This window comes from Quercus suber, unplaced genomic scaffold (assembly GCF_002906115.3).
Source record: "Quercus suber isolate HL8 unplaced genomic scaffold, Cork oak 2.0 scaffold_29, whole genome shotgun sequence".
Taxonomy (NCBI): domain Eukaryota; kingdom Viridiplantae; phylum Streptophyta; class Magnoliopsida; order Fagales; family Fagaceae; genus Quercus; species Quercus suber.
Window position 1 is genome coordinate 1,420,976 of NW_027069494.1, and position 18,954 is coordinate 1,439,929.

Here is an 18,954-nt window from a genome sequence, read left to right on the forward strand (position 1 = left end):
TGGCATACGTGTGATGCTAGGAAGAAAAATATCACACCCACCTTTTTCCAACTTTTGGTAATTATAATATTCACCCCTTATAAGCATATATATCTAGAAAGTCCCACACAATAAAATAACTTTTCATATATATATATATCCATACATTTATAAACTTCTTTCTACAACATTAAAAATAGCATGAATCTTCTATAATATCACAAAATCAAAGTTTCATGCACTTAAAAGTAATTAAGATAACAACATGCACATAAACTCATAAGTTAATTATGTAATTAGGTTGGAGTGTTACAGTAACAGTCAGTTCACCAACAGAAAAGGAGAAAGTGTGCAGAGTAGGACGCCAACGGCGCACCAAATGCCGAAGGCCTTTGGCATCTCTGAAACCCTCGAAATTCCTGGAAATAGCCACTGCCTTCAGGACGCCGGCACGATCCAAGCAACCCACAAACTCCTCGTCAGAAAGCTCATTATCCACCCAAATGGGCCAGCCTTGGATCGTACCGGCGTCCTGAAGGCAGTGGCTATTTCCAGGAATCTCGAGGGTTTCAGAGATGCCAAAGGCCTTAGGCATTTGGTGCACCGTTGGTGTCCTACTCTGTACACTTTCTCCTTTTCTGTTGGTGAACTGACTGTTACCTTGGAGGATGTGGTCAATAATTTTCTCCTTCCGGTGCTTGGGGATGAAAACCCCTTTGATATCAAGCTTTCTGATGAGGATCTCGAAGTGGAAGAGAAATTATTTGCTCACTTTGGTGGACGTACTGCTTCTTCTGGTGGGAAACCGGCCAGGATGGGTAGGTGGGTTATGACTCTTTCACGTGAAAAGGATAAGGAAGTCAGGCGTGCCGGGTTCCTTGCATTCTGGCTTAGCAAGTTCCTGTTCAGGGAGTTCCCCGGGTATGGAATCAAGTCCACTCTTTTTCCTTTGGCGATTAAGTTGGCTCAGGGCGCCCAATATCCTCTAGCCCCCATGTTTTTGGGCCATGTTTATTCTCAATTGGATTAACTTCATGGAGATGAGGCTGAGGGTGATTCTTGTTATGTTATCACTTCTTCGCTTCATTGCGCCATTCTCCAGGTATTTATGTGGGACCGCTCTTCAGTTACCTTAGCAAAATGTAGGAATTTAAAGTTTGTGAAAGATAAGTTTCAAGGATCTCCTGATGTGGTAAAAGGGCTTTGTGGCAGTTCTACTGACAGCCTCCCTATTATTTTCCGTTGGCTGAGTCTAAAAGGTGGCAATCTTAACTTGGTTGAGTTATTTGATCAAGCAGGCCATTTGAATTGGCGCTCCCCCCTGGAGTTTGGCCCTGGTTTTGTTTGCAATTCTGTGTTATTTCCATTTCTAACTTCTATAGGGAACACTTTTGATTTACGTAGTGGTAATGAAGGCAGCTTAGCCTACTTGGCTTGCATTAGTCCTTCCTGGCTTCCTGTGCTTTCCTCGACTGGCCCACGGTATACCCATTATTCGGCGCATCAAGTACTTCGGCAGTTTGGCTTTGATCAGGATGTTCCCCCAGTGTTCAATGACATAGTTCCTTCTCTTCCTTCCTTGGATCCCTTCATGAGACTTCAGGCCTTCTCTTATTGGTCAAGACGGAGTCCTCAGTTTGTAGTGCCTAACTCTCAGAGAGGAGTTTTTGCCTCCAGTGGCTATGTTGGTTATTGGAGGAGGGTTTAGAAGTCCTTTGCTGATTATGCTGGTTCTGAGACGATTGGGAGAGTACCCAACCCTGGCATTTCTTCTGCCCCTACATCCAACACGCGTCTGTCCCTGCCTACTGCTGGGGTTGTTTCTACAGCTGTGAGCAGCAAAACTGATTTTGCAGAATGGAATGCTTCCAGGGAAGGCTGGGTGACTTATGCGCAGGATTTCCCAGAGAACTGGTTGGGGTGTGATCTTGTTGTTGGTGCTTCTGCTGGGGTACCAATTAAAAAAGGGGCAGTAGAGGCCATAAGTGCCAGTACTCCTGTTGGCATGAGTAAAGGGAAATCAGTTAAACAGGAAAAGTTGAAGGAGGCCGCGGCTGAAGAGAGTGTAGAGGATGTCGACCCTAAGTCAAAGAAAAAGAAGAAGACTGGAAAATCCCAGAAGCAGTTGATACTTGCTGAGGAGAAGGAAGTGGAGCAACCTTTGGCTACAAGGGGCCGAGTGAAGACTAAGGTAGAGTCTTCTCTTCCCCAGGCTCCTGTGAGTCCTTCAGTTCATGGTTCCTTGGGACCCTCTGGACTTACCCGTTGTAAACAACAGAGACCTGGAGACCCTGTTGAAAGAGAGAGAAGGGCAAGGCCTCTTTCCTCCTTTGCTCTTTTGAGTTGCAGTTTTGTCGTTTCTCCTCTTTTTTTTTTTTTTTTTTGAACTAATGGGTGATTTTTTTTTTTTTTTTTTTGCCGTCCCANATGGCTGACTTTCCATTCCATGGTGTGCTAAGGGGAGTTGTTTTCAATTTCATGTTCCTCAAAACTTACCTTTTTAGACCCAGCTTTTGGCTGTCCTCACTTTTGTCTTTTTTTCCAAGTGAGCAGAATCCATTTCTGCTGGGTTAAAAATCTTTCCTACTGCTTCCTTTTATAGCTCCTCATTCTGGATTCCTCGGGGTACCATTCCCTTGCGTCATGAGCGGTTGCTCTAGGCTTTTTTGCTTTCTTGCTGCATCTCTGGGTGCTTGAGAATTACATATTTGCCCTTCGTTTCTTATGTTTTTTGGTATTCCATTTAAGCTGTCTTGATCCTATCTTAGCTGTGCTACACGTCTTGGGGATCCCGACCCTTTGGCAGCCTCTGGGGGTCCCGGCTCAGCTCTTTACACTGAACTCTCTTCAATCTTCTGGTCTTGACAAACTGGGCCTTTTCCTTTACTTCCCTTTTTTGTTTTTTTTTTTGTTTTTGTTTTTGTTTTTGTTTTCGTAGGCTCTAAGGCTTGTCCCTTTATGGCTTTTGGGCTTTAAGCCTTTTGGGCTTACCACTCTTTTTTCTCTTGCTATAGGCTCAATCTTTTTCTTTTTAGATTCACTTTCTATGGCCTCTTGTGTTATTTCTTTGGGCTTGGGTGTTATGATTTTTTAGACCTCAACATTTAGCCCCCCAAGCTCGTGGGTTGCCTGAAGCCCACGAGTGAGTAATTTAGGATTTTAGTCTCCAAAAGATGTTCCTCTTCACTATTTTAATTATCCTTAGGTTCCTTTTTTCTTCCTTCAGGATCTTGGCTTTCCAGTTGCTTTTGGGTATCCTGGTCTTTTCTGCATGTTGCGCTTCCTTCTTTTGTAACTCCCCCCCCTTTGCGCGAGACTTGACAATTGAGTTTTGGAGTAAAACTTCGTCCACACACTTTTTACATTCCCAGTAACTTCCATTAATAACTGCTAATAAATCTCTCCCTAAAATTAAATTTTTGGCAACTGGTGCGTCTTTCCATACATTGTTTTCTCCAATTGCTCTTTGTGTCTTTATTGTAGGTATTATCTCTTTACTTCCCTGAATCTTTTATTCTTGGGTCTCATTTCTCTCTCTTTCAATCAGTCCGCTACTCTTTGTTTTTTTTTTTTTTTTTTTTATTCTTCCAATTCTCCTTACTTCCAACGTACCCATTGTTCTGTTGGCTTCCTCTTCTTCTCGAAAAAGAAGAGAGCATACTCCCAGCCTTTTTGAGGGTGAGGGCTCTTCTAGTTCTGTATAGGGCGAGTCCCATGAAGTCACTAGGTGCTTTGCCTTTCCTTTACGAGACCCTTAGTACACCCCTAGTCTATTCTTCCCTCAGGTGTCCATTGGTGAGGCCCCTCCATCCACTCACACCTGGGTATTCTCCGGTCAGGCAGCTTTTGTCGGTTCCGCTCAAGTCTCAGACCCTAGAGAGATTTTTGATCTCCAAATCAGGCGGGGATTCGAGAGGTAGTCCTTATCTTCTTTGATTTCGTTCTTGGGAAGATCCAAGGTTGGCCTATCTTGGTGGATATGGAACTCTTTGATGAGGAGTTCGTGGGTCGCTTGGAGCACACTGGGATTCTAAAAGTAGTGGCGATAGGAATCTTGAGGGCTTTAGAGATGCTAAGGGTCTTAGACATCTAGTACGCCGTTGGTGCCTTTCTTTTCACACTTTTTTCTTCTCTGTTGGTGAGCTGACAATCACCTTGGAGGATGTGGTCAACAACTTCCTCCTCCTAGTGTTTGGGGATGAGAATCCTTTTGATATTACTCTTTCTGAAGAGGATCTCAAGGTATAAGACAAGTTATTCAGTCATTTTGGTGGGCATACCACTTCTCTTGGTCGGAAGTCGGCCAGGATGGGGAGATGGGTTATCAGCCTTTCGCATGAGAAAGACAAGGAAGTCAAATGTGCTGGTTTCCTGGCATTTTGGCTTAGTAAGTTCCTATTTAGTGAGTTGCCTGGGTAGGAGGTCAAGTCCATTTTTTTTTTCCATTGGCAATTAAGTTGGCCTGGGGTGCTCAGTATTCTTTAGCCCTTATGTTATGCAATCACTTCATCTCTTTACTGTGCCATCCTTCAAGTGTTCATGTGGGATCGTTCTTCAACCACTTTAGCTAGGTGTAGAAATTTGAAGTTTGGGAAAGACAAATTCCAAGGATCCCTTAATATAATTAAAGGTCTTTGTGGTAGTTCAACTGATACTTTTCCTATTATCTTTAGCTGGGTTAGTCTGAAAGGTGGTAGTCTTAACTTGGTTGAGTTGTTTGATCAAGCAGGACATTTACATTGGCGTTCTCCCTAGGAGTTCAGCCCTAGTTTTGCTTGCGATTCTGTGTTGTCTCTTTCCTTACTTCTACAGGAAACACTTTTGATTTGCGCCGTGGTGATGAGGATAGTTTAGCCTACCTAGCTTGTATTAGTCCCTCCTGGCTTCTCGTGCCTTCTTCAAGGGGCTTTGGGTATACTCATTACTCAACACATCGAGTACTTTGGCAATTCGGTTTTGATCATAATATTCCCTCGGTGTTCAAAGACATAATACCATTTCTCCCTTCTTTGGACCCTTTTCTAAGACTCCAAGCTTTCTCCTACTGGTTATTGAGGAGCCCTCAGTTTGTAGTGCCCAATTTCCAAAGAGGAGTTTTTTCCTTTAATGGTTATGCTAGATATTGGAAGAGAGTACACAAATCTTTTGTTGACTGTGTTGGTTCCAGCACGATTAGGGAAGTCCCAAATCCTAGCATTTCTTCTGCTTCAACATCCAATAGGTGCTTATCCCTCCCTACTGCTGGCATTGTATTTGCTGCTGTGAGTAGCAAGATAGGGTTTGCAGAATGGCATGTTTTCAGGGGGGCCTGGGTGACTTATGCATAGGAGTTTCCAGAAACTTGGTTAGGATGCGACCTTATCATTGATACTTCTTCCAGTGTACCCATTAAGAAAAGGGCAGTAGAGGCGATAGGTGCTGCCACTCTCGTAGGTAAAGGCAAGGAAAAAAGGATTAAGTAGGAAAAATTGAAAGAAGCTGAAGTTGTAGAAAGTGTAGAGGGCACAAAGGTTGGCCTCGAGGCAAAGAAGAGAAACATTAGGAAATCCCAGAAGCAATTAGTGATTTCTGTGGGAAAGGAAGTTGGGCAACCTTTAGCTATAAGGACCCGGGTGAAGACTAGGGTAGAGTCTTCTTTCTCCCAGGTTCCTGTGACTTCTTCAGTCCATGGTCCTTTGGGATCATCTGATTTTGCACCTCAGTCCCCTTTAAGACCCTTTGGGCATACTTGTAGTAAACAAAAGACCATCAAAAGAGAGAAAGGCAAGACATCTTTTCTTCTTCTCTCTTTTATGTTTATCATTGTTGTTGTAGCCCCTTTCCCCTTTTCAGCTGATGAGTGGTTGTTTTCATTGTAGTCCAAACACAAATCAGACTCCAAGAAAGGTAGAGGCCAGTCATCTAGTGATGATGTGGTATGGCATTTCCTCATTCATGCCTTCTTCCATTCGTTTTCATTCCCTTCTCTGGTACTGTGTGTTTGTGAAGCCTTGTTACTTACACTTATTATTGCTTGTTCCTTTTTTTTAGGTGAAAGTACCTCCTCCCACGGCTGGTTGGTCTCTAGAGAAAGAAATAGTTGCAGCCCCTTCTGCTGCATTTCTAGGTGTAAAAGAGGAGCCTTCTAGTGGTGGCATGATTGAGGAGGCCGAACAGCCAATGCAAGGTGTCCAAGCTACCCAGGATCCTGAGGCTTCCCAACTTCCTGTTGGGTTTTGTGCCCTAGAATCCTATTGTATAATACTATGTATTGTATTATGTATAACATTATGTATGACATGATGTATGACTTCATATTGCAATTAATAAAGTTGTTTAATTATTATCTGAAATAATGGTAACATGAATGTTTAGACATTATCATATAGTCCATGAGATGCATAGTATGTGATTTATGTGATTTAGTCACAGAAAATATAAGTCACAAGTTTTTTGTAAACTCAGAATTTAGTTCATCGTTGGTGATGAAATTGGGCATTTTATCTGCGAAGACTATAACATATCAACTAAGATGATTTGTCTTGGTCATGGAAGTGGTGATTTCTAGTTGATATGTTGATATGTTTTAAGAGTTAAAACATATTGAACTGGACCGCTGTGAGATTTATTATTCATTTAATGACTGTCAATTGAATAATAAATCTCATGACTTTCATTTACATGAACTCTTAATCCTGAGAGAATAATGGACCTGATCATGAAGTGTAGGTTGCTTTGATATATCAAGAGTGAGATCTAAAGTAATGATCAAAACCTTAGTATGTTAGGCAGCCACATTTAGTGTTGATGGAACATATATTCTCAAGATGGAATTCATAGTCTCTTAACGGAGATACAAAATATTCACTTGAGATAAGTTTAATGGATTTGTTATTCAAAGAGTTAGGCCTAACTACTTTAGTGAGACTAAAGTATATATTTATGAAATTGGATTTTATAAATATATAATGAATAACATTAAAGGATTAAACCGGATACTCAAGGATTAAGATTTAGTAATTCACAAAATGGCAGTCTTCATTTATGACTTTGTGTTACTACGAGTATTTTATGAAGGGGTTGCATGTACAATAAAGTCTTAGGATATAATTTAATAATAAGGCCTAGAGTACAATTATATTTATATAGTGGTATTAAATATAATTAATGGTAACTTTAGACTTGTCAAGAGTTGACAGAAAAGCCCAAGACCCATTAGAGCTAGAGTCTTATTTGTTCCCTTTTGGTCCCACTCCAAGCCACATTCTAAAGCCCAATTGGGAAAGCCCAAAAGGCTAGCTCAATTAGATAATCAGATATATAGAAAGAAACATACAGATTTAATAATATGAGAGATAATGAATTGGTATGTATGTGAGTGTTGGACACTCTTCAATTCTCTCTAAAACAAACTCATATATGTGATTGAGAGACCACACATCTTGGGAGTTAGTGGAATTGGAGTGAAGATTGAAAGTCTTCTCAAGAACTTTTGAATTTTCGGTTTTGAATTTCACTGCCTCAAGGTACACAACTTTGTTCTCTAATTCTGAAACTTATATGGCACATGTTGACAATTGTGAATGACGTAGATCCGTCAATTTAATTTTTCCACTACGTAGACTCTTGTTTTCCATCAAATGGTATCAGAGTGGTCTTCAATTTCCAATCTGTTTAACATGTTTTATGAGTTTTGGAACTAGAGATAATAGTTTCATGATGTTAGAAGATTATATATGTATTTAATTTTCTACATGTTTGTTGAAACTATGATTTGATGAAAATTGATATTGATGTTATGTTGTTGTTTAAATTTGAATTTAAGTATGTTAAATTGAACTTTAAGGCTATAACATCAATGAATTTTAGTATTGATATCAAACTCCATCAATCATGTTCATATGGTGATAGTTTGTTCATAGAAAACCGTAGAAAACTGTTTAGATTTTTTCCTTCAAAAACTGAAAACACGAGTTTTCGCAGGTTAGCTTCCCGCGAAGTTAGTTGCGAGAAATGTTTCTGAAGCACAAAACTTTTCGTGGGTAAGCTTTACTCGCGAAACAGTCACGAGACAGTAGCGAAAGTTTCTGTCTGATTTTTTGAGTTTTCACTATTTTGCCTAAACTTAGTTTCACGGGAAGAGCTTAGTCGCGAGATAGTAGCGAGGCAGTAGCGAAAGTTTCTGTCTGAATTTTGTGTTTTCACTATTTCATTTTCGTGAGAAGAGCTTAGTCGCAAGATTCTCGTGAAAATGCTACTGAAGGGAATTTTGAATTTTTTTTTCTAAGTGTTTTCAAATGTATAAAGTGCAAGGCTATGTGTGATTAGTTTACACATGTTTACAAAATAAAAAAAATACCTTTAATTTAAAACATCTAGTGGGAGAGAGATACAAGGGTTGGATCTCACGGCCTCCATTGTCGATTCATAGTGGTGTGAAAGATATACTTTGTCTTCGCCTCGAGTTTAGCATTCCATGCGGAGAGTATTTATTTCATGGTACTATAGGATTGAATTTCTTGGTTTATAGTGGTTTGATCTAACACCTTGTCTTAGCCTTGAGCTTTGCATTCCATACAGAGGGTGTTGTGTCATGGTACTACAAAATAAGCCTGTTATGGGGATGAAATGTGGCTACACATGATTCTAGACAATGGTATACACTAGACTAAATATTATAGTATCCTCTATGCTGAGTTCTTACTATAACTATTTAGAGGCCAAATGTATAACAGCATATGATTAGTGTTTGATAAGAGTTATCATGATAGCATTAATAATGAGAATAGTTCTCAATCAATTATAGTATTTTATATTCACTCTATGCTGAGGGATATTGAATATGGGATTGGGTTGTCGTTGCATATGTTATATTATGGTTTTATTAAGGTTCCATACTATATGTTTATATGCTAAATTGATAATGTCCAGTTTACTTATTATATTCGTGTTTATTAATTTCAGATTTGAACATGGCATCTTTTAGCCCACTTATTACTATTTTTAATCAAAACAAACTGACTGGATCCAACTATATTGACTGGAAAAGAAATTTGGGCATAGTTCTCATAGCTGAAGAGCACAAATTTGTGCTTACCAAACCATGCCCTAGCTTTCCTTCATTAGATGCTCCTTCTAAGGAAAAACAACGATATGATCGTTGGCAGAAATCTAATGAAATGGTCAAGTGCTACATCCTAGCATCTATTTCAAATGTTCTACAGAATCAAATGCAGGATGTAGAACTAGCTCCGGACATAATGCTAAGTCTGAAGGAGATGTTTGGTGAGTAAGGCCGTTCTGCAAGGCAAGAAACCATGTGGGAAATTTATAATACCAAAATGGCTAAAGGCGGTTCAGTTAGGGAGCATTGTCTCACAATGATCTCTAATCTGAATACATTAGAGGTTTTAGGTGCCTACATTGATGGAGAATCCCAAGTGGATATGATACTCCAGTCACTACCAGAATCATTCAAGGAATTTAGACTTAATTATAATATGAACAAAAAGATTTATTCTTTCTCTGAATTAATGAATGAATTGGTAGCAGCGGAAGGCATCCTTGGTACTTCTAATGTTGAAGCCAATGTAGGTGAAGTTTCTACTTCACAACCTAAGTCAAAAGGCAAGGGTAAGAAGAAGAAGAAAAAGGACTTCACTAAGCCAGAAGGTAAACAAATTGCCTTAGGGGTTGCTGACAAAGGAAAGAAGCTCAAAGGACAATGTTTCCATTGTGGTGAGAAAGGACATTGGAAGATGAATTGTCCAAAATTCAAAGCTGCCAAGAATAAAGGTATGAAAAGTTCATTTCTCCTTGAAATATGTTTAGTGCAGAATCCCACAGATTCCTGGTGTGTGGATTCAGGTTGTACTAATCATATCTGCAATTCTTTGCAGGGGTTTCAGGAGACCAAAAAGCTTAAGGAATGAGAATTGTTTCTTACTTTGGCTAATGGGAGTAGGATTCCGGTTGTAGCTGTTGGTGTTTATAATTTATGTTTTGAGTCTAGAGTTTTAATATTGGAAGACTGTCTATATGTATCTAATGTTCGTAGGAATTTAATTTTTGCAACTTACTTAGGTAAACATGGATATTGTGTTATCCTTAAAGACAATGTTGTAATAAAGAAGGGTAAAGTGTTTATCTGTTCTGGCAATATTATGGGTGGTCTTTATATTTTAACTCCTGATAAGCATTAATTATATAATTCTGAATTAGATAATGACTTTCATGTAAAATCATTAAAGAAAAAGTTTCCTTCTACTAATGATGCATATCTTTGGCACTTGCGTTTGGGTTATATTAATTCAAACAGAATTCAAAGACTGATCAAAGATGGACTCTTAGAGCCTATGAACTTTGATGAATTTCCAGTTTGTGAATCTTGTTTGGAAGGTAAAATGACCAAACGACCTTTAAATGCAAAAGATAGAAGAGTTCAAGATTTGCTAGAACTAGTACATTCAGATGTATGTAGTCCTATGTCAATCTAGGCAAGAGGAGGTTATGAGTATTTCATCACTTTTATCGATGATTACTTTAGATTTGGTTATATGTACCTAATGAAATGGAAGTCTGAAACCTTTGAAAAGTTCAAAGAGTTTAGGGCTGAAGTTGAGAATCAATTAGGCAAACGCATAAAGGCCATTCGATCTGATCGTGGTGGTGAATATCTTCTCGGGAATTTTAAGGATTACTTAACTGAAAATGGGATTGTATCCCAAATGACTGCACCTGGAACTCCACAATAAAATGGTGTAGCAGAAAGAAGGAATAGGACTCTTTTAGATATGGTTAGGTCCATGATGAGTTATTCAACTCTGCCAATTTCATTTTAGGGATATGCCTTAAATACTGCAATTTATCTTCTGAATTTAGTATCTTCGAAGTCTGTTCCTAAAACACCTGTTGAGTTGTGGAATGGGCGTAAGCCTAGTATGCGACATCTCCATATTTAGGGTTGTCCAGCACATGTGTTGAAAGGAAAGTCTGACAAGTTACAGTCTAAAACAAAAGTAGTTTTCTTTGTAGGGTATCCAAAAGAAACAATTGGAGGATTATTCTATAGTCATAAAGATAATAAAGTGTTTGTTAGCACAAATGCCAAATTCTTGGAAAATGACTATATGAATAATTATACTCCTAGAAGTAGAGTTGTTTTGACTAAAATGAATGAACATGTAAAAGAACAACCAATGAATGAAACTATGGATGATGTGGCTGTATTAGATACACCACAAGATACTACTTATGAGATGTCTAGTACACAGGTGCCTCGTCGTAGTGGGAGAATTGTTTGACCTCCTATAAGATTCATAGGTTTGGGAGAAACTTATGAAGCTATCTCAGAAGAGGCTGAATCGGATCCCTACACTTATGAAGAGGCAATGAGTGATATAGATGCACATCATTGGGTCAAAACTATGAAATCTGAGTTAGATTCCATGTATTCCAATCATGTTTGGGATCTTGTAAAGGCACCTAACAGCATTAAACCTGTTAGTTGCAAATGGGTTTACAAGAGCAAGAGAGGGATAGATGGAAAGGTTGAAACCTTTAAACTAAGGCTAGTGGCGAAAGGGTATACTCAAAAAGAAGGTATTGATTATGAAGAAACCTTTTCACCAGTAGCAATACTTAAATCTATCAGATTCTTTTATCCATTACTGCTCTTTATGATTCTGAGATTTGGCAAATGGATGTCAAAACTACATTTCTTAATGGCAATCTTGAAGAGGAAATCTATATGATGCAACCAGAAGGTTTCATAGCAAAGAACCAAGAGCATATGGTATACAAGTTGAAAAGGTCCATTTATAGACTTAAGCAAGCATCTAGGTCATGGAACATTAGATTTGATCAAGCAATCAAATCATTTGGTTTTGAACAAAATCTTGATGAACCATGTGTATACAAAAGACATCAAGATAAAGTGGTAATGTTCCTAGTGCTTTATGTTGATGATATTCTACTCATTGGAAATGATGTAGGGGTAATGTCATCAGTAAAAGTTTGGTTGTCAAGCCAATTTGATATGAAGGACTTGGGTAAGGCTAATTTTATTCTAGGGATCAAGCTTTGGCGAGATCGTAAGAATAAGATGTTAGGCTTATCACAAGCTGGATATATAGATAAGGTTCTAGAACGATTTAGCATGCAAAACTCCAAGAAAGGATAACGTCCTTTCAGACATGAAGTTCTTCTGTCTAATGACCAAAGGCCTAAGACTCAAGAGGAAGTAGATCGGATGAGACAAGTTCCTTATGCTTCTGCAGTAGGAAGTCTTATGTATGCCATGCTATGTACTAGGCCAGATATTTGTTATTCAGTTGGCATGGTCAGCCGATATCAATCAAATCCAGGACCAAAACATTGGCAAGCTATAAAGCAGATTCTCAAGTATCTTCGGAGAACGAGAGATTATATGCTTGTTTACCGATGTGAGGATTTGATTCCTATTGGCTATACAGATTTAGATTTTCAATTGGATCTAGATTTCAGAAAGTCTACATCAGGATGTGTTTTCACCTTGGGAGGTGGAGCCATAACTTGGAGGAGTATCAAACAATCTTGTATTGCAGACTCTACCATGGAAGCAGAATATGTTGCTGCTTGTGAAGCAACGAAGGAAGTTGTATGGTTCAAGAAATTCCTTTATGACCTTGGTGTAATAAGAATGGAACAAGTTCCCATCACATTGTTTTGCGACAATAGTGATGCAGTTGCACAATCAAAAGATCCAAGGAATCACAAGAAAGGAAAGCACATCGAGAGAAAGTATCACATCATTGGAGACATTATTGCTCGTGGAGATGTGGTGGTAGCAAAGATTGAAAGTGTAAATAATCTAGCAGATCCCTTTACCAAAGCCTTGACTCAAAGGACCTTCGAGTTGTATTTGGAGGGAATGGGAGTTAGATTAATGCATAATAGTCTTTAGGGCAAGTGGGAGATTGTTGGGTTTTGTGCCATAGAATCCTATTGTATAATACTATGTTTTATATTATGTATATCATTATGTATGACATGATGTATGACTTAATATTGCAATTAATAAAGTTGTTTAATTATTATCTGAAATAATGGTAACATGAATATTTGGACATTATCATATAGTCCATGAGATGCATAGTATGTGATTTATGTAATTTAGTTACAGAAGATATAAGTCACAAGTTCTTTGTAAACTCAGAATTTAGTTCATAGTCGGTAATGAAATTGGGCATTTCATCTGCAAAGACTATAACATATCAATTAAGATGATTTGTTTTAGTCATGGAAGTGATGACTTCTAGTTGATATGTTGATATGTTTTAAGAGTAAAAACATATTGAACTGGACCGCTGTGAGATTTATTATTCTCTTAATGACTGTCAATTGAATAATAAATCTCACGACTTTCATTTACATGAACTCTTAATCTTGAGAGAATAATGGACCTAATCATGAAGTGTAGGTTGCTTTGATATGTCAGGAGTGAGATCTAAAGTAACGGTCAAAACCTCAGTATGTTGGGCAGCCACATTTAGTGTTGATGGAACATATATTCTCAAGATGGAATTCATAGTCTCTTAACGGAGGTACAAAATATTCCCTTGAGATAAGTTTAATGGATTTGTTATTTAGAGAGTTAGGCCTAACCACTTTAGTGAGAATAAAGTATATATTTATGAAATTGGATTTTATAAATATATAATGAATAATATTAAAGGATTAAACTAGGTACTCAAGGATTAAGATATAGTAATCCACAAAGTGACAGTCTTCATTCACGACTTTGTGTTACTACGAGTATTTTATGAAGGAGTTGCATGTACAATAAAGTCTTGGGATATAATTTAATAATAAGGCATAGAGTGCAGTTATATTTATATAGTGGTATTAAATATAATTAATGGTAACTTTGGACTTGTCAAGAGTTGACAGAAAAGCCCAAGGCCTATTGGAGCTAGAGTCTTATTTGTTCCATTTTGGTCCCACTCCAAGCCACATTCTAAAGCCCAATTAGGAAGGCCCAAAAGGCTAGCCCAATTAGATAATCAGATATATAGAGAGAAACATACAGATTTAATAATATGAGAGACAATGAATTGGTATGTATGTGAGTGTTGGACACTCTTCAATTCTCTCTAGAACAAACTCATATATTTGATTAAGAGACCACACATCTTGAGAGTTAGTGGAATTGGAGTCAAGATTGAAAGTCTTCTTAAGAACTTCTGAATTTTTAGTTTTGAATTTCACTGCTTCAAGGTACACAACTTTGTTCTCTAATTCTGAAACTTATATGGCGCATGTTGACAATTGTGAATGAAGTAGATCCGTCAATTTAATTTTTCCGTTGCGTAGACTCTTGTTTTCCATCACTTCTTGCATCCCAAGGTCCCAAACTCGAGCAAGCTCCCAGTCCCATCAGAACTGTGTTACCTCAGACGGTGTTAAGTACAAAAACTTGGGAGGCGCGTTTCCATCCAAACAAACGAGTGAGCCTTATTCTTCTTTATAATAGCGTTTAACCCTATTTCTCTTTTGTCCCCTTTCTTTCTCCCCCCTTTTTAAGTTCTTTCTTTCCTTTCTCTTTTTAGGTCAAGCCATTGTGAGGTCTGCTCTTAGTACTACCTCTTCTTTGGAATCAGAGGATTTTGAAGGCGGGTGTAGATTGTTCTTACTGTTTTTCCCCTGTCTTTTTCTTCTATGGCGAAGCCCCCTGCGCCCTTACCTTCTTTTAGCCATTGTGCTAAGGTTTCCTCACCATTTCTTCAACTTGCTATGAGTCTTTTCTTAGAGTCCGCCAAGAAATCAGAGGAGCAAGAGGAAGAGGCTCCGCCTCAGAAGGCTGATACTAGTTTCCCCNCAAGAAGAAGAAGAAGAAGAAGAAGAAAAGTGATGTATAAAAGGGAAAACACAATCAAATCACACAATCTATGCAAAAAAAAAAAAAAACCAGAAGTAGTGTTCAAGCAAAAAAAAAAAAAAAAAAAAAAAAAAGAAACTTGTACAACCCCAAATTGTTTATACACATCTAAACCAAAAAAAAAAAAAAAAAGCTAGGGAATAAGGCCAGCCAACAAGGAACCATCTGGAGAAATAGCAAAGACAATGAAGAAGAGAGAACCCTCTGCCTTTTAACCTTCAAATCTTGCTCTTGTGAGCACGAGCTAGAACTTCCTCAACAGCAGCAATCTTAACATTTATACTCCTAGAAGCCTGCCTCTAGAATAACATGTGGGCCAGTAAACGCAAATGCTTAGCAAGAAGGACAGGTTGAACCTGGCCTCTAAAGGTCCTGTACCACTCCCTTCCACTCCAAAAGCTTCTCTTCAGATAAGGAGTCTAGAGAAAAATCTCTCAAGGAAATCAACACATCACACAGCAGCTCCATCAAGATGTTGCCAAACACCTCCCCTAAACCACTGGTAAAGTCTCATGACTCTTAGCAACCCTTCTAGCAAGGCAGACCCTCTCAAGCACGAAGAAACGCAAGAAGCTCCATAAGAAGGCCCAAAGGAATGAAAATGGCTAGCAAGGAGGCTGTTGAACTCCAAAGATCAAAAGGGCCAGGAAGGAGGGTAGCCTTGAATTAGGGTCTAAAGCAGCTACTCCCGAAGCCTCCTCCATCATTGGTATCTCCACCTGTAGAAGCCAGGGAACCTTCAGCCTTCTAGGTAGTTTGAAGAGCAACAACTTGAATGAATCTCACAACCCCCTTAGGAACCACAAACTTAGAATCCCTAACACCTGAATCAACTCCTGCAAAAAAAAAAAAAAAAAAAAAAAAAGGGAGAGAGAAGAAAGTTAAAGAGGAAGGGGGAAACTAGTATCAGCCTTCTGAGGCAGATTTTTTTTTTTTTTTTTTTCCTTTGAGTCCTAGGCCATGGCTCCTACAAGTTTTACTGTAGATCCTGGAACAGGTACCCTGGTGACTGTTTTTGTTGCATAAGTACTGAATTGGGTACATTGGGCACTTTCTTTCCTTTTTTTTTTCTTTTTTTTTTTTAGTCCTAGTTCATGAACTTGACAAGTCCCCTTTTTCTCAAGTGCTGGGCTAGGTATCCTAAGCACTTACTTTTCCCCGTGATCCTAAACCATGCATTTGAAACTAACTGTGGGGTGGGGATTGGGTCATATGTTAATTCTTTCTAGACTTGGACTTTGCAATATTTAGAACTTAAAGGCTGAAGAGGAAAAAAGAGATTCCATTGAATTAAAACACAATTACCATTTAAGGGTACTATTTCAGCCACTTCCCATTTATGGGTTCTGTCAGGACCGTCCCATCTTCCTTTGTAAGGTAGTAATACCTACTATCATAGGCTTTTTTTTATGATGTAGGGTTCTTTCCATTTTGGGGCAAATTTTGAGGGTCTTGGGAGGTTCCTCCTTGCATGCTTTGCTATCCTCAGTACCAGCTGCTCTTCAGTGAAAGCCCTTGGGTACTGCTTGTGCATATGCTTCAGAATTCTTTGCTGGTACCTCTGGCTTCTCCTTTTGGCTAGTTCTCTTTCTTCCCCTATCCCTTCCAGGTCTGCTAATCTCCTTTCATTGTTTGTGTCCTTGGTGTCCTCCTGGCTTTTGTCAAGTACTACTCTTGGTGTGGGAACAACTAATTCCATAAGACTGATAGCTTTTGTTCCATAGACTAGGGAGAATGGTGAGAATCCCGTGGCTGTCTTCACAGAGCTCCTACATGCCCAAAGTACATCTGCCAAGTTGTCACTCCACTTTCCTTCATACTCATGCTTCATCTTTTTAAGGATCTTCAGCATCATCCTATTAGTGTCCTCAGCCTAGCCATTTCCTTGTGGGTAGTATGGCGTAGACCTTCCATGCTTGATGTGATATCCCTCAGCCAACCCCTTCATATCTTTGTTTATGAATGAGGTCCCGTTGTCACTGAACAATCTCCTAGGGATCCCAAACCTTGTAATGATATGGTCTCGAATGAAATTTGCTATGGCTGCTCTAATGGCCTTTTTCAAAGGGATAGCCTTTACTCATTTTGTAAAGTACTCGGTGGCTGCTAAAATCCATATGTAACCATTGGACGGGGGGTTTATAGGCCCTATGAGATTAAGTCCCTAAGTGTGGAAAGGTCATGGTGTTGTCATATCCTGCAACACATTTAGATGGGTATGGATTGCATCTCCAAGGAGTTGACAGGTGTTGCAGGTTTTGACTAGTTCCTCGTAGTACTTTCATTGTTGGCCAATAGTACCCCAACAGTGGTAACTGTTTATAGAGACTTCTTTTTCTTAGGTGACTTCCATAATAACCGAAATGGACCTCACTGACTACTTCCCTGGCTTCCTTTGGCCCTAGGTATCTTAGGTGATCCCTATTGTATCCCCTTTTGAATAGGATCCCGTTCTACAAGAAGTACCTGACCGCAAGTTTCTTGAGCTAGTGGGCTAGCGTCTTGTCAGTTGGTAGGATCCCTTTAGCCAAGTAAAGGGAGTTTCCAATCTTCTGTAACAAATATAGCGCAGCTCTCTTCCTTGTCTATCGAGAGTTGGCATTCTTGACATTTTTCCTGTATAATTGCTGCCTTTTTGTTCATATTAGGCCAATAGTATCCCATGCGTTGCATTCTTCTATATTGGTTGATCTTTTCTACGGTCTTACAGGCTTGGGTATGTAGCTCTTCTAATCTCAGTTTTCCTTCCATCTCGTTTATACACCTGGATAGGATCCCTCCGGGCAGCCTCTTGTATAGTTCCCCTTCTATCAAAGCGTAGTCCCTCAGTTCTCTGTTACTCCCTTTGGGTCCTGCCTCTTTCATTTTTTCTTTCACTTCGCCCCTTCAATCCCACTGCTTGGACTCTCTAGGGGACATATTTTGGAGGATTCTTATGATAGAATGTTCCTGCTTTCCTATTCTTACCAGCGTGTTGCTTCCTTTGAATGGTACTTGGGATCCTAGGATGGCAAGCACATTAGCAAACTTGTTCTCACTCCTTTAGGTGTACTCTATGCTAAAGGTTTGGAATTCCTACTTTAACCTTTGCGTCCAAGTCCTGTAGGCTGCTAAACTTTGTTCTCTTAGTGCAAAGTCACCTTTCACCTAGGAAACCACAAGATTGGAGTCCCCCCAATACTCTCATAGGCTTTACTCCTATATTGAGTGCTACAGTTAACCTGGTCAAGTATGCCTCATATTCAGCTGCATTATTAGAATAGTAGAACCCAAACTTGAAAGACAAGGGTATGGTATCCCCATCCTCACAGCTTAGTACAACTCCCACTCCATTTGAGGTCGTTATGGCTGACCCATCGAATCTCATTGTCCATTTCTTTCCTGGGATCTCTGCCACTACTACCTCACCGGGGATCTCTTTACTCAGTGAGCTTTCTTCCTCTCTTGGGAACCATGCTAGTAGATCTGCTATGGCTTGACCTTTAACAGCCTTGAGGGTTTTTATACCTATGTCATATTGAGAGAGCAAGACCAACCACTGTGCTATTCTTTCTGTTAGAAGGGGTTGATGTAGGAGTGCTTTTATGGGGTGGGACTTAGTCACCAAAAGGATCTGGTGAGCTGAGAAGTACCTCTTCATCCTCTGGGACGTGTAGATAACCACTAGGTAGACTTTCTCTATTCTAGGGTACCTGGTCTCCGCATCCTTGAGTGTCCTGCTTATAGTAAACAGGCTGCTTATTCCTATCATTGTCTTCCTGTGCTAGCAGAGCTCCTATTGCTTAGGAATTTGATGCTAAGTACAGCAACAGGGGTCGCCCCCATGGTGGTGCTTGGAGAATGGGCAAATGATTCATGATCTGCTAAATCCTTTGGAAGGTTTCTTGTTGCTCTATTCCCCAGGTGAACTCAGTCCCTTTTTCAACAGTTTGGATAAACCACTTGTGACTGAAGCCAGCCCTGGCACAAATCTCCTAATATAGGAGACCCTCCCTATTAAGCTTTTGAGCTCTCTTACTGTTGTTGGTCTTTTCATTGTGGCAATGGCTGTGGCTTTAGCTGGATCTACATTCATGCCC

General features: G+C 39.4%; 2 protein-coding genes across 2 annotated transcripts; both read right to left on the reverse strand.

Moving 5' to 3' along the window:
- Positions 1 to 15,093: 15,093 nt before the first annotated feature.
- On the reverse strand, positions 15,094 to 16,706 carry LOC136066262 (uncharacterized). Its single transcript, XM_065770305.1, has 2 exons — positions 16,368 to 16,706; positions 15,094 to 15,174 (listed from the first exon to the last, which is right to left on the reverse strand). Exons 1-2 carry the CDS (start codon positions 16,704 to 16,706, stop codon positions 15,094 to 15,096), a joined length of 420 nt encoding a protein of 139 aa, XP_065626377.1.
- A 1,305-nt stretch (positions 16,707 to 18,011) lies between these two features.
- LOC112022296 (uncharacterized) lies at positions 18,012 to 18,626 on the reverse strand. Its single transcript, XM_024054863.2, has one exon. It carries the CDS (start codon positions 18,624 to 18,626, stop codon positions 18,012 to 18,014), a length of 615 nt encoding a protein of 204 aa, XP_023910631.2.
- Positions 18,627 to 18,954: the final 328 nt, after the last annotated feature.

Excerpts from the sequence above, each read along its gene's own strand:
- LOC136066262 (XM_065770305.1), bottom strand. The coding sequence starts at position 16,706 with ATGAAGCATGAGTATGAAGGAAAGTGGAGTGACAACTTGGCAGATGTA. Across the intron at positions 15,175-16,367 it reads CTTTCACTGAAGAGCAGCTG|AGGCAGGCTTCTAGGAGTAT; the intron begins GTACTGAGGATA and ends ATGTTATTCTAG.
- LOC112022296 (XM_024054863.2), bottom strand. The coding sequence starts at position 18,626 with ATGATAGGAATAAGCAGCCTGTTTACTATAAGCAGGACACTCAAGGAT.